Source organism: Neltuma alba, unplaced genomic scaffold (assembly GCF_004799145.2).
Source record: "Neltuma alba isolate B1F8T4 unplaced genomic scaffold, ASM479914v2 tig00005445_pilon, whole genome shotgun sequence".
In the NCBI taxonomy this organism is placed as follows: Eukaryota; Viridiplantae; Streptophyta; class Magnoliopsida; order Fabales; family Fabaceae; genus Neltuma; species Neltuma alba.
This window is the reverse complement of record NW_021634112.1, coordinates 1-15,155: the sequence shown is the minus strand read 5'-3', so window position 1 is coordinate 15,155 and position 15,155 is coordinate 1. Positions and strand designations below refer to the sequence as shown.

Genomic DNA, 15,155 nt, shown 5'->3' with positions numbered 1-15,155 from the left:
AATTATTTATTCTAAGATTATACTTTTTTTTTTACATTTTCCTACATACTTTTTATTTTTTTATTATGAGAGTATATTTTAAAATATATATTTATGATATATTTATTATTTTTAACTAATTTTAATTAATTTTTAATAAGTAAATAAAATTATTTAAAATTTATAATAAGAAGTATTGATTCTGATATCAATGACAAGTAAACGACAACAAGTATTTTTGAATACAATTTTTCTAATTTTTAAAGTTTTTTTTAATGATTTTTTCTTTAAAAAAAAATAGCAGTAATTAGGGAGGCAAAGATGAAGAAAGGGGTAAATAGTGGGAGGCACGTAAGGTAGGGACAGGCACTTTAGGGCAATAGCGGCGCACATGACGAGGAGGGCCACCCTCCGTCGCCTCGAGCCCTTCAATTTCTAATAGTTAATTAATTAATTAATTAATATTACGCTTTTACCCTCTCCCTTTCTCTCTCTGCTCTTGTGGGTCCCACCAGCATCCCAACACACTGACTTTCTCACTCTCAGTCCTAGACTCAGTCGGCGCCACTCTGTGACGTGATCAGATCACATTTTTGGGTTTTTGTTATGTCTTGTTGTTTCGGCTACGCAAGCAGCCGCATGTAATAGCCCCTCCCACTGTCCCCACACCGCCCTCCACGTGTCCTCTTCCCTTCCCCCTATCTTCATACGCTTCTTTATTACTCATTGACTTATGGTTTGGGACGGTGGTGAGAACAAAAATTGTGGTTCAAATGATAATTAATATAATCTTTTCACATTAGTCCCTGTTAAATTAAAAACAGAGAGATAATACAAAAAACCTAATTTAAAATATGATGAAATCATAAATATTTGATAAAATTTAAAAAATTATAACAACCTATTCTCTGATCCTATTTATATGACAAAAAAAGATATTTTTTATCTTATTTTATGGTAGTAAAAGAAATTTTATATAAGTGTATAATTTTACTTTTTATTTGTCATTGTGTTAAAATATTATATGAAGTATACTAGATATTAAATAGGAATAAAGTTAAAAAGTCATTGAATTTCAAATAAGAATGTATGAAGTTTAAGATTTTTTTTTTGTCTCTATAAAATATATTAGAAGTGATTATAAATAGAATCAGAAGAATAATTAAAAATCAAATGAAACAATTAAAATATAATAAAATTACATGGACACAACTGAAAATAGGTGATTTTTACGTACAAATTAATTTTCCTATATTAATAATAATTGTAGTATTTTTGAAAGTATTTTGAGGAAAAAGGTGAATTGTTTTTTGGAGAGAGGGACATTGATAGAGGGAGTGGGTGTTAGGAGGCAGGACATGTGGTTGGGCTGAAATTGGGCCCAAGGCATAGAGAGAGAAAGAGGGATAGAGATGTGGTCTCAAAGCACTAATTAGATAATGGCATGCTTAGAGTTTTGTAGGTTGGTCCTCCCACTATCCCTAAATCCATAATATATCCAGAAAGCCTGCCCCCTCTCCCCTGGGGGTCACTGCCCTATAACCCCTCCCCCTATCCTCCCTAGTACCCTACTCTCTCTCTCTCTATCTATCTATTATGTCCTCTGTCTCTTGATTGTGATTGGTTACAATTATAGTACTCCATTTTCTTGCCTTTTTTATTATTTTTTTCCCCTGCTTCTTCTTTGTCTATTATTGAGTCTAAACATGACAAAACATGTTGGGTGGTTTATTTAAGCTCCAGTCTTCCCCAGCCATGAGTTCAATTTCTATTTTTTGTTTTCTTTTGAAAAAAAAAAGAAGGTTTGATGGGATATGGATGTTGGGCCCCATGTGATGTGATGGGCCTTGGTGCTTTGGATGCCTGTTTGTCTCCCATCACAATACGCCACTTCCAACACAGTACTTTCTAAATAGTTAACACATACATGAAATATCTTGGAAAAATTTCACTGTAGGACCGTAGAAAGACAATTAATTTCAAAGAGCCCCCAAAACTTTCTGAAATTTCACTGCAGGAAAAAGGGACAAACTGATATTAATTCCACAAAGAAAATGACCCTATTGCCCCTCATGTGAACAAGTATGGGGAGAACCCATTTGCAAGTGAGGTTAGATAATTACAACATGTATAGATATATTTACAATTAAAATTAGTCCATTTACATATTACCTTCTTCACCTGAAGAATGTGTCTGGGTGAACAAGTGTGGGACAACCCATTTGCAAGTGGGACTAGACAATTTACAACATACATATATTTATTTACAACTAAAATTAGTCTATTTACATGTCACTTCCTTTACCTGAAAAAGGTCTCCGTGAGTGAACAAGTGTGGGAGCACCCATTTGCAAGTGGAATTAGTCAATTTGCAACATACATACATTTATTTACAATTAGAATTAGTCCATTTACATATCACCTCATTCACCTGAAAAAGGTACCTATGAGTGAATAAGTGCGAGAGAGCCCATTTGCAAGTGGGACTAGTCAATTTGCAACATACATACCTTTATTTACAACTGAAATTAGTCCATTACATGTCACCCTGCAATAAGTATTATGAGGGGCAATAGCGTCATTTTCTTTGTGGAATTAATATCAGTTTGTCCCCTTGGTCCTGCAGTGAAGTTTCAGAAAGTTTTGGGGGCTCTTTGAAATTAATTGTCTTCTGCGGTTCTACAGTGAAATTTTCCCAAATATCTTCCCAAAAAAAAAATAAATAAATAAAAAGTCATGCCCTTCAAAAATGGTACATTCAAATATTTACTAAAAAATTTTACATTATTTATCAACAATAAATAGCGCAATTCGCCTCAGTTGTGGAGCAAACCTGAAACCGACACTTTACTATGAGTGGTTTCAAATTTATGGTGACCACCAAGAATCTCCCTTAATGGGCCAGCTTTTTAATCAAAATTCACAAAATATAAAGTAAACATATGAGAGGTGTTTTGTCTCTACTCACACTTAAATAGAATAGCTTAAAAGCAGCCTTTCAATCATAAAAAAAAAAAATTATTTCGACTTACATAAAACATATTTATAAGTGTTTATATAAGTAATATGAGATGTGTTTTGTCTCCACTCACACTTAAATAAGGGTCCATTTGGAATGGTTTAAAACTAGTTTTTCAATCGTAATTTATAAAATACGAAATAAATATGTCAAAAAAATTGTTTCGACTTACATAAAACATACTTATAAGTGTTCATATAAGTGATACCAAACAAGCACTAAGTCAATCCAAATGAGTAGTTAATGTATGAAGTTGTGGATTCGATTCTTTTATGATGGTTCTACAGCTCATTCTACCACTATGGCTATCACGAACGTGAGTTCTTTCTACTAAAATTGCAATGTTTTATAGACCCAATATCATGCTATGTTTTAGTGTGGGCACAGGTACTGATTAACGTTAAACACAAAGTCAATCATTAAACTAACATGACAAGAACAGAGACTTTTAGACAGGTCCTAATCAAACCCATTAGATTAAAACCTAGTATGTATTAGCATTTGAGAACTGATGCACATGCCCTCCAAAAGCTAACACTTGATTCTCAATAATCAAATACCTCTATGAGTGCATTTCTTTTATGTAGCAGAGATGCTGCTCGACTGCTTGTCCTCCACTAAAACTCTTTCACTTTGTCTTGTTCTGCTATTCCACCATTAAAATAGAGTTTTTGAAGCTGAGACCATCCTTTTCAATCATCTTAACAAAAAAGAATGCCTATGCCCATAAGTTTAGATTATGTTTTACTCATTATTTTTCAAAATAGAAAAAATTGAGATAAATCTCGGGTAACCTCCGATTTTGACCTCAGCACTTGAGGCTAAAGAGAGCATTTGAGAAATCAAAAGCAAAAGTTCCATAACTTTTGTCAGCATAGTCCAAGTTCTTTTAGAAACATGTCCCGTTTTATTTATTGTTTTTGAACTGGAGAACATGTTTTGCTTATGCCTGTAACAATAAACTGATCCATTCGTCCATAAGTAATTGGATCTGCCAAGCTCGACCTTTTTTGGAGCATTGTTCATCCCCTTCTTTACTGTACGATTTACATATATGTTTGCTTTTACATTGTTAGCCATAAAATGAAAAAACCAAACATATGCTGCACAAACTCAACCTTTACATAACCTATTGCTCTGCTTTAAAACATTTGACAATGCACGTTTCTGAAATCAGTTCCTGATAATTTTGAAGCCATGAAATTTATTCTCTGTTTTTTTTTTTTGGACAAAAAATAATTCCTTTTAACGAAGCCCTGATGCAAGATTATAAGCATCATCGCACGAGGTGTAAGCAACAAAGGAGTAGACACGTAAACATCATAAAATTAAAGATTTCAAAACAAGCTAATTATAATACAAAAGGTTTCAAGATTAGTCGTCTAACAAAGGAAAAAAGATTGTTCAGCAAACAAGTTTCTTATGCGGAAACCCTGGCTCCAGTGAGTTCAACTTGTGTTACAGCTTCGTTAATAGCATCCATCACCTGTAGCTTTCCCCTACTCACTGCTTCATCCATTGGCGTTCGCTCATAACTGAACAATAATATTGTTAACTTGATCACTCATTTATGGCTAGTGGAAAGAAATAAAAAACAAAACAGAAAAGGAAAAAATAATTGAGAATGAAAAATGACTTTTAATCTGTTATGCTCCTAGTTTGGGGGGAAAAGTTGGCCCCTTGGGGTACTGTTGATTAATAGTTAGGGTTAATAAAAACTTAAACCCTTCAAGTTTGTCTTCATTTTGGTTTTGGTCCATCAAGTTTTAAATCACAGGTTTTGGTCCCTCAAGTTTCTTTTTATTTGAAACATTGGTCCCTATAATAAAAAAAAAACTTAGAGTATTTTGCTCTCTGAAGGACCCAAACCTACGGTTTGAAACTTGAAAGACTAAAACTAAAATAAGGACAAATTTGGGGGATCAAAAATTATATTAACTCCTAACGGTTATAAGGATATAATAGATATTACACACAAAAGGGCCAGTGAAATGATTTAAAGTTTAAACTTGATTTAAAAAACTTCAGAGTTCCAAGTTGGAATGTGACATACCTATTTAAAACACCAACATTAGCACCTGACAATATCAATTTCTTCACCACCTGAAGAGATTTTCTTGTTAACAAGACTTTGAGAAGTGAAATCAATACGGATGATCTAAAATGGTAACTACCTCAACATGTCCATTGAGACAAGCCCAATGAAGTGGTGTATTCTTCTCTTCATTTGATGAATTAACATCCTGTTAATGCAAGCTTCATAACCTTAGACGCCATATTCTACCCATTACAATTACCAGTAAATAATCCTTGCCCAAATATAATGGAACTCATGGGCGTAATAAAATATAAAAATAAGAAATAGTAGGTATGCAGTATAAGGACCCAAATATATGTCAACAAAAAGTTTAGTTGCAAATCATAATTAAGTGGAAAGATACCACAACTTCATGAGGTTAGCTTGTAAGTAATGAAATGATACGAGTAGCAGCAAAAAAAATTCTAACATGTTACGCTTCTAGCCCTCTACTGAGTTTTCTAGGAAATAAAAAATCGACTACTCCAGTCAAAGGTCAACCCAACTCAAACTGTCTTTAGCTCAAGTCCTTATAAAACAAGACACTGTCAGTTGTGTAATTGTAAATGCAGGGCTTGATTACTTTCCAACCGCTGGTTTGGCGTCTAGACTCCAAAATTATTATATACTAGCGCAATCTCATGCATGAATAAGTAACAGTAATAAACTACGCATCAATATCAACATATACTCTAAAAGTAAAATCTACTACCATGTTATGTTAATGTGTACGTTAAATTTTCTAAACTTTTGGCAATTTTGCCCCCTTCCAACCCATTTTATGGCATTTGAAAGAAAGTTTTCAAATCTGCATGCATTGATCAGGGGTTGCTCTAGTTTCTATCGAATTCCAAAATGGAAACTATAGTCTTACCTTGGACAAGCTTTGCAGAACCAATACAGATCAAAAGGGACAGCTAAGTAATTCCAGAAACTACTTAAACATGATAGGTTAGAGCACATCCGATTTCCACCCACCACAATAAAATAGTTATTTTTCTCATCATCAAATTAGTCATACGCATCATATTTCAAGCAATATTGATAACTTATCCACATAAACTCTGCAGCAAAGTGCCAAACGTGTTCAAATAGAATAACCATTAGATAAGTAACAGATGGATTCTCTACTGTAACCCAACTGAACATTTGGATCCCGATTGGTATGAAGTATTAAAAATGAGGGGTGGCAATTGGGATTGGGATTGAAAAAACGTACTAAAAGAATATTTAGCATGAGAGATTTTTTGTTACGTGAAATTAAACAAACCCATATATATGGGATTCGAGAATGCCATAGTGGGAGGTGGTATTCTCCAATCCCACCTCAATGGGTTTGCTTAATCCTATGTAATAAATAATTAGTCAAGCTAAATACTTTTTTAATGATTTTTTCAATTACAATTTTAGTCTCTATCCCTCATTTTCAATGTTTTGTACCAAACGAAACCTCAATGTTTTCCCACATTAATAGACAAATGAGTAGGATGATAAGGTGATAGAGTGTTTTTAAAAGAATAGTCTATAAGACGAGCTTTAAAATTTTTCCAACAACAGTATTCGTACATCAATGCATCGTATGAAACTAAGGAGGAAGTACACATGCATTAGGAGCCAATAGCTACAGCCATTGGTGTTTCTTTATCATCAGATGAAGCTATATATAACATAACGATACATCATGGAATCATCCCATGAACATGGTAATGATCACAAAGATGACATGTTAACAGGATCAACAAATTAAGTAAAAGCCTCTCAAATTTTAGCAATCAGTTAATGGCATATTCAAAACTAAAATTTTCAAAAAGAAGATATGTATTTGTGGGGAAAAGATTTCTTACCACACCTCTGCTGATTAAGTAGTCTACAATGTCAAGATGTCCATTAGCAGCAGCCATGTGAAGAGCTGAATTCAAACATTAAGGAAGGCAAGGTCAGAAACACAAGCAAAAGTTCAACCAGTGTGAGCATTTTTATTCCATTTCCAATAATTGTTATTATCTTGTCCTCCAAAGATGCTATTTTCCTTTTTCCCATGTGCTAATAAAATTCTCCTTCTGCTAATTGATTTTCAATTTGTAAAATCAATGTTTCAAGTATAACCGAAAATATGCACCCCTGTTCCTAAGGCACGGACACTTTCCATGCTTGCTCCGTGGCCTCATCAGTTGCCAGCTTTCAAAATTACCACGGCAAAATTACCTCCATCTCTTCAGAATTTCAATTTCGCGCACTTAATACTTGCTCAGTTTTCTTAAAAATAATTCACATGGAGTACCACCCAGAAATAGTTACTGACCTGTTCGTCCTTGTGAATCCTTGGAATCAAGAGGAACACCAATAGATGCCAGGCTCACAAGATCATCCATATCATCATATCGCGCAGCCTATTAAATAAACAGAAGTTCAGATTTTTACATTCATTGCCGATAAATTAAAATATGTCGTAACATAAGCATATTAAACAATGAAGAAAAAGGAATTCTTGGTTTTAAGAATGAAGAAGGCATGAGCCAGGCAAAAAGGAAGTAACTGATCGGCGAACAGTAGCTCACCTCAAGCAAGGCATCCACATGCTCCTCCGTCAGTTCAGGTGCAGTACTCTGAGCTGTATTTGGCGCCTCCACCCCCATTGGCGACAGTTTTATAGTATGGAAGATCAATAGTAGCCGAAGAATAGATAAAAGGCTGAAAGCGGTGCGACGGTGAGATGGAAGAGCGATGCGACGGCACCTGGAGATGCACCAACGCCGACGATAACAACGGGTACGTAACGTGCAAGCCGGAGACGGCGCGGATTAGACTGAAGTTCGAAGAAGCATAGGGGATTTTGGGTTAAAATCAGAAATCAGAAATCATAAAATATTAATTAAAAAATACTCCCAAAAAACCCAGTAAATAAATATGTATTCTTTATTATTATTTTTTTGCAGACCTCAGCCCAGATCTATTGGACGAATGATGTGCTGGCCCACATTCAGGTTTAAAAAAGGCCCAAGAGTTTATTGCTAGGGGACCTACTATGTGGATTGGGCTGATCCAGACATAAATCAGGATGGCCTAGTTTGCTTAAAGTTCTATGGAGGCCCAATGCATGCCTGCTATGGGTGCCTTGGTCGGCAGAAAAGAAGGGCGGTTAATGTAACAATTAATTAACGTGAAAGGGTTCGCGTAAGGCTTGGATAAAACAGGCACACATTTTATTTTGGTAAAATCACAACAAAAACGTAAAAATTACTAAATCACAAATCAGGAGTCATTATAGAATTTGAATAACAAGTGACAATAAATTTTTGACAAAATGTCTGATTAGTAATTGTACAATTTCTATAGCCCCCCCCCCCCCAATTTTCTCTTTTCTTAGAGTGATAACAGCTGTTGCCGATGTGAAAATCTTATCATTGGGCGATATGTGAGTATCTCTATAAGCGTTTTTTGAACTTAACAGCATGTCTTGATCCTGATGAGCCTCTAGACCGAACTCATCTAAACCTTTTTTGTATTAAAAAAAAAACAAAAGAAGTGGCAACAAGCAATATGTTTCTTCATTTCATTTTTTTTATTAACTAATTAAGCCTCTAGAAGGATGAATCATGATTCATGAGATTATTTTCCCTTGTATGACTGGAGTTGACTTGTTTTTTTAAGCATAATATCTGAGTAATTTGGATTCTTTCTAATTATTTATTAAATGTAATTTGAGAGAGATGGATGCAGTAGTGAGTTCCGGGGAAGACCCATTATTATTATTTCTACCTAATTACATGGATTTAGTAATGAACTAAACCACTTTGAGCTTTCTTAGAAGCTAAGTATGAATATATATAATTCAGATTTGTCAATTCTGATCAATACAATATTTGATTCCTTCTAATTTATAGAATCCAATTAAACCCATTGCTATCACTTTCAATTTCGAAAACTCAAATAAGTAGTTCTGCGCAAATTGCACATGCTTGCTTTCTGTCAAATTTTCATGCTTTTAAAGTTTCATCCTCAGAAAAATTAATTAATTAAGAGAATGTGAAGGAAAATTCAAATACAAAACCTTGTAGTAGAATACTTAAGTAATGACTGATTACACCAAATAACCTAATCCACACAATAATTGTATCGGTTGCTGAGATGTCTCCCTCCCTCTCTCTTCTAATCCATATGAATATATCTCTATATTTGAGGGGTGTGAGATAATACACACAATCACAACGTCTTCTCTGATCCTAAATTTAGGAATTTGGTAAGTAAATTATAGGGATTAAAAAAATTAGAAGTTAGTTATTAGTGTGATAATTTTCCTAAAATAAATACTGCTTTAATAATTTATGCTGAAATTATATCCCATTGATGAAAACTCTCTTTAATATATGTAACAAATAAGAAATACTACCTCCGGTTCTAATTATAAGAACTAGTTGACTAATTTGAAGAGATTAAAAAATGAGTTAAGTTAGTATTTGTAATAAATAGGTGTTATCTTTCCTAAAATATCTTTGCTAATTAAGTGTATTGGTTAGAACTATCATTATTAGAAATACTATCTTGGAAAAAAAATGCAAAAATATTAGAGACAAAGTGAATTGAGATCTTATATTTAGGATCAAAATAAAAGTCAAACGAGGTTTTATATTAAGGACAGGAGGTGCTAGTTTTTATTTGTGGGGGAATTATATAAGTTTAGAGGATAAAATGAATTGGGATAGTACACTTAGGACAAATTAAAATCAGATACCCAACTAACTTTTTAACATTTCTGGACCACAGGTAGTACAAAACTACTACCTCTGGTCCTAATTATAAGAGCCAGTTGACTAATTTGAGGAGATTAAGGAAATAAGTTGAGTTAGTTATTTGTCCTAAATAGGTGTTGTCCTTTCTAAAATATCCTTACTAATCAAGTGTATTGACTATAACTATCATTATTAGAAGGGCTATTTTGGAAAAAAAATATATAAATATGAGAGACAAAGTGAATTGGGGTCTTATATTTAGGACCAAAATAAAAATCAAACGGGGTCTTATATTAAGGACCGGAGGTAGTATATATGAACAAGGAGGGGGAAAACTATATATTGACACATTATTGTATCCGATGAATCGGTGAACTATACCATAAATGGATCATGGCCAAGAATTGGGGATATGTGCATTTATATATGTATGGTCTCATCTCTCTATCTTCTATTACACAATCAAAGAAAATTAGTGGCCAGTCATGAAGCATCATATCATATTGATTCCAAAACCTCTTATGAACAAGGAAAGGAAAAAATTGAACTTAATCAGCACTTCACGAGACGAGATCATTTGATCTATCATTGTACAATTCTTCCCGGAAAAAAATGATCATCCATGGATATATCTCTACTCTTCTGAACATTAATTAACATACATTTTTCTCTTTTTCTTTCCATTGTAAGCCCAGGAATCTGCAAGGCGAAGACCTGACCTTATGCTCCGAAATGGTCTCAAGCTTAGGAGACCAAACCTGATCCTTCGACTTCACAAGCTGATCATAATGCTTCTTCAACTCAGGAGTACTACACAGAAAGCTATAATTACTATCGTCACTATTACCATTACCATGATCAGTTTCTCTGTCGTCGTCATTACGTCCGTTCATAAGCCTTGTGATGAACGCTGGCTTCACCTTTATAAGAGCTCTCCCATTCGAGCCCTTTATGTAGTCAAAAGGACTAGGGTTCTCTCCAAACTTGATCGGACATGGCGATGACGACGACTTACTGGTTTTGTTACTAGGGCATGATGATGAAGACGACGATGACCCTAGGGCTGCGAGCCACGACGGCGAGAGGACCTTACATGCGAAGCCATCTATGGGAAGAATGAAGTAGGTTTGGCCCGGCATGAGCTCGTCGTCTAGGGCTAACGCCGGGACGGGCATGCCCATGAAGAAGGAGTCGGCGTGGCACGCCATCATTTCCGGGAACTCGAACATGATCTCGCCGGCGACGTGTTTCCCTCTCAGGAATCTCGCCGGGCCGTCGTTGAAGACAAGTTTTATTGATGACGACGACGATGAAGTAGGGTTTTGCTGCACAAAACAAGGGGTCACAATCGCATTCCCCATGTCAGAAACCAGAGTACTAATGCTTGAACTAAGTAGTCGGATGACAGAATTTTCAGATCGATCTTCTTCGCCGTCAGTTTCAGTGCATGAAGAGAGAGAGAGTTTGGAAGATCAGAAAATCTTCTTCTTCAGCTGGATTATTGCAGAGAGAAAGAGGAGAGGAGGGGAAGGTTATATACAGACGGAAATGTCGACCGTGAGACAAAAGGGGGGAGGGATTGACTCTGATAAAGTCAAGGTTTGTTTTTCGGTTTAAGGTTTCATGGGGTCGGTGGTTTTTGGTCAGCCGTGGCGGTTTGAACACGTTGCTCCCTCTCTCGCGTTATACTTATACCCTCGTGGCATGGGGATTATAGATTTTTTTTTTGAATAAATATTTTGAGGGATTATAATATAATTGTATATGCGTGAAATTAACAGCCCATTTGTTTTAATTTTTCAAATTATTTATTTATTAAAAAAATTTTAAGAAATTTTAGAATGTTTATTTAAGTGTTTAAAAATAATGAAAGTATTGAAAAAAATAGATTTATGATGGTTTTGGAGATACATTCTAAATATCTCCTAAAAAGTAATCAAATGCGAAAAAAAGAAATAAATTGCTCCTGATAAATTCAAAAATAACACGAAAATCACTTTTTTCAAGTTTAAAACAAAGAGGTCTTAATTTTTTATCTGGATCTTTATTTTATTATTTCTAAATGTATTATATATATAATATTTTATTTATACTTGGACAAATATAAATCACAAGTATCAATCAATATTAATTACTATAAAATATAGGATCGATGTTATCCACGGGGACCGGAGCCTCTGTCTACTAAAGCACAGCTCATCCACACAGGCAGTCACGCACCTCTATCTACTAAAGCACAGCTCATCCACACACGCACATGTTGGGTAACACTTGATCCTTTAACCATCTATGTTTAATTCCCTTAAGAGAAATTATAAAAGCTTTAAGCTTTGATCTTGCTTTATATATATATATAATATATATAATATCTTCGAACCTAATTAAAACCAGCTTTTGTTTCCATTTTTCTACTTTTCTAAATTTGGGAATAACATCATGACATGTATTTGGGTATTACATAAATCAATGGTCAAATCTCATAACCAAAAAGAAGAAACAAAGTACAAATTTATTAATAAACTTGCTTTGAATTTTGGCATTTCCGAGAATGGGATGTAAGAGGTTGAAAATGGGCTAAACAGTCTACATATGAAAAACTTATAGCATAATCTAACACGTTTAGTGAATAAGCAGGTCAGACTCAAGTTTGTGGCTAGAACTATTTTCACAAAACGCTACTTACGATCATGACGAGTTGCCATATTTATCTATATAAAATATATATGTATGTATACAAAAACATTTCGATATCTAAAATTATTATTGGAGAAAATCACAAATAAAGAACCTACTAAAATTATGAAATTGCAATATGGGTTCTTAAATTAATAAAATTACTATTAGAGACCAGGTCTTCAATATAGATTATGAAGTGTTAGTTAAAAGACCAAAATGCTCTTTCTTTCTTTTTCTTTCTCCTCTTTTATTCTTCTCTTCCAATCCCTCTCTTCCTCCTTCTCTTTCCTTATCCTCTCCTTCCTCTTCCTTTTCCTTCCCCTCAAAACCCTTTTCTCATCCCTACCTCATCTCTCTATAAACTAAACCTTCCTTCTCGTATCTTCTTTGCATTGTCTTTCATTTCCTCATCACCATTCACCACGATGGCTAAATCCTCTCTACTTTCTCCTCTCTCTCTCTTCACTGTCGCCACCTCCCTCTTTGTTGTTGCCTCCTCCCCTTCAAACTTCATCAAATCCTCCGGCAACACCGCTACAAACCATTTCCTCTACTTCAAATCCCTCTCTGAATGCCAGAGTTGGAAGATATTATTTGGGTTTTACAAGTTGAAGATGAAGCTCCCTTGAGCAAACTAAATTTCTTCTCTTTTCAAGATTACAGTTTATAGATTATTGACTATTAATAGATAGATATTGTTTGGGTACTATGTTCATATGATGATCTACAAATGTTGGTGACAAAGAAACATTAAGTGGATAGATTATGTTGATGTGCACTTATCACTGATACTACAAAAACTAGTTGCTATCAAAAACACTTTTGGTTTTTTGTTATTTGGCTTACCATTGCTGTAATTTTTCTTAGTATTATTGTAACTGCAGATTTGTCAGCAACATGACGTGACGATATGAAAATATGAATATTTGTTTATGGGCAGAATAATGTTAATTTTTTGTATTTATGAGTTCTATATGATACCCAACTGACCTTTTTAACATTCTGGACCAGAGGTAGTACAAGACTATAATGAACAAGGAGGGGGAAAACTATATATTGACACGTTATTATTGTATCAGATGAATCGGTGAACTACACCATAAATGGATCATGGCCAAGAATTGGGGATATATATATATAGTCTCATCTCTCTATCTTCTATTACATAATTAGATTAAGAAAATGAGTGGCCACTCATCACATCATCAATGATCATATCATATTGATTCCAAAACTTCTTATGAACAGGAAAGGAAAAAATTGAAATTAATCAGCACTTCACGAGACGAGATCATTTGATCTATCATTGCACAATTCTTCCCGGAAAAAAAAAAATGATCATCCATGGATATATCTCTACTCTTCTGAACATTAATTAACATACATTTTTCTCTTTTTCTTTCCATTGTAAGCCCAAGAATCTGCAAGGCGAAAGCCTAACCTTATATTCCGAAATGGTCTCAAGCTTAGGTGACCAAACCTGGTCCTTGGACTTCACAAGCTGATCATAGTGCTTCTTCAACTCAGGAGTACTACACAGAAAGCTATAATTACTATCGTCACTATTACCATTACCATGATCAGTTTCTCTGCCGTCGTCATCATGTCCGTTCATAAGCCTTGTGTGATGAACTCAGGCTTCACCTTTATAAGAGCTCTCCCATTTGAGCCCTTTATGCACTCAAAAGGACTAGGGTTCTCTCCAAACTTGATCGGACATGGCGATGACGACGACTTACTGGTTTTGTTACTAGGGCATGATGATGAAGACGACGATGACCTAGGGCTGCGAGCCACGACGGCGAGAGGACCTTACATGCGAAGCCATCTATGGGAAGAAAGAACGAAGTAGGTTCGCCCGGCATGAGCTCGTCGTCTAGGGCTAACGCCGGGACGGGCATGCCCATGAAGAAGGAGTCGGCGTGGCACACCATCTTGTCCGGGAACTCGAACATGATCTCGCCGGCACGTGTTTCCCTCTGAGGAACCTCGCCGGGCCGTCGTTGAAGACAAGTTTTATTGATGACGATGACGATGACGATGAAGTAGGGTTTTGCTGCACAAAACAAGGGGTCACAATCGCATTCCCCATATCAGAAACCAGAGTATTAATGCTTGAACTAAGTAGCGGATGACAGAATTTTCGGATCGATCTTCTTCGCCGTCAGTTTCAGTGCATGAAGAGAGAGAGTTTGAGAGATCAGAAAATCTTCTTCTTCAGCCGGATTATTGCAGAGAAAGAAGAGAGGAAGGGAAGGTTATGTACAGATGGATATGTCGACGGTGTAAGAAAAAATGGGGGGAGGGATTGACTCTGATAGAGTCAAGGGTTTGTTTTTCGGTTTAAAGGTTGCATGGGGTCGGTGGTTTTTGGTCAGCCATGGGCGGTTTGAAAATGTTGCTCCCTCTCTCGCTTTATACTTATACCCTCGTGGCATGGGGCTTATAGATTTTTTTTTGAATAATATTTTGAGGGATTATAAAATAATTGTATATGCGTGAATTAACAGCCCATTTTTAATTTTTCAAATTATTTATTTATTAAAAAATTTTAAGAAAATTTAGAATGTTTATTTAAGTCTTTAAAAATAATGAAGATATTGAAAAAAATTAGATTATGATGGTTTTGGAGATACATTCTAAATATCTCCTAAAAAGTAATCAAATGCGAAAA

At 35.0% G+C, this 15,155-nt stretch overlaps 2 protein-coding genes and 1 pseudogene across 2 annotated transcripts; all 3 read right to left on the bottom strand.

The window, feature by feature from the left end:
• Positions 1-4,234: 4,234 nt before the first annotated feature.
• Positions 4,235-7,893, bottom strand: LOC114747771 (ankyrin repeat-containing protein P16F5.05c-like). Its single transcript, XM_028936112.1, has 6 exons — positions 7,634-7,893; positions 7,378-7,465; positions 6,920-6,984; positions 5,173-5,241; positions 5,052-5,101; positions 4,235-4,533 (listed from the first exon to the last, which is right to left on the bottom strand). Exons 1-6 carry the CDS (start codon positions 7,709-7,711, stop codon positions 4,419-4,421), a joined length of 465 nt encoding a protein of 154 aa, XP_028791945.1. The 5' UTR covers positions 7,712-7,893; the 3' UTR covers positions 4,235-4,418.
• On the bottom strand, positions 7,738-11,166 carry LOC114747768 (uncharacterized). Its single transcript, XM_028936111.1, has 2 exons — positions 10,468-11,166; positions 7,738-7,881 (listed from the first exon to the last, which is right to left on the bottom strand). Exons 1-2 carry the CDS (start codon positions 11,164-11,166, stop codon positions 7,738-7,740), a joined length of 843 nt encoding a protein of 280 aa, XP_028791944.1.
• Positions 11,167-13,856: 2,690 nt separating this feature from the next.
• Positions 13,857-14,573, bottom strand: LOC114747770 (uncharacterized; annotated as a pseudogene).
• Positions 14,574-15,155: the final 582 nt, after the last annotated feature.

Bases quoted from the DNA above. Each gene is read 5' to 3' on its own strand.
- LOC114747771 (XM_028936112.1), bottom strand. From the start codon at position 7,711: ATGGGGGTGGAGGCGCCAAATACAGCTCAGAGTACTGCACCTGAACTG. The intron at 5,102-5,172 runs GTAGTTACCATT...AAATCTCTTCAG, and splicing joins GTCTCAATGGACATGTTGAG to GTGGTGAAGAAATTGATATT. The intron at 4,534-5,051 runs GTATGTCACATT...ATTATTGTTCAG, and splicing joins AATGTTGGTGTTTTAAATAG to TTATGAGCGAACGCCAATGG.
- LOC114747768 (XM_028936111.1), bottom strand. From the start codon at position 11,166: ATGGGGAATGCGATTGTGACCCCTTGTTTTGTGCAGCAAAACCCTACT. The intron at 7,882-10,467 runs GTATGTTAATTA...TTCGAACTTCAG, and splicing joins GGAAAGAAAAAGAGAAAAAT to TCTAATCCGCGCCGTCTCCG.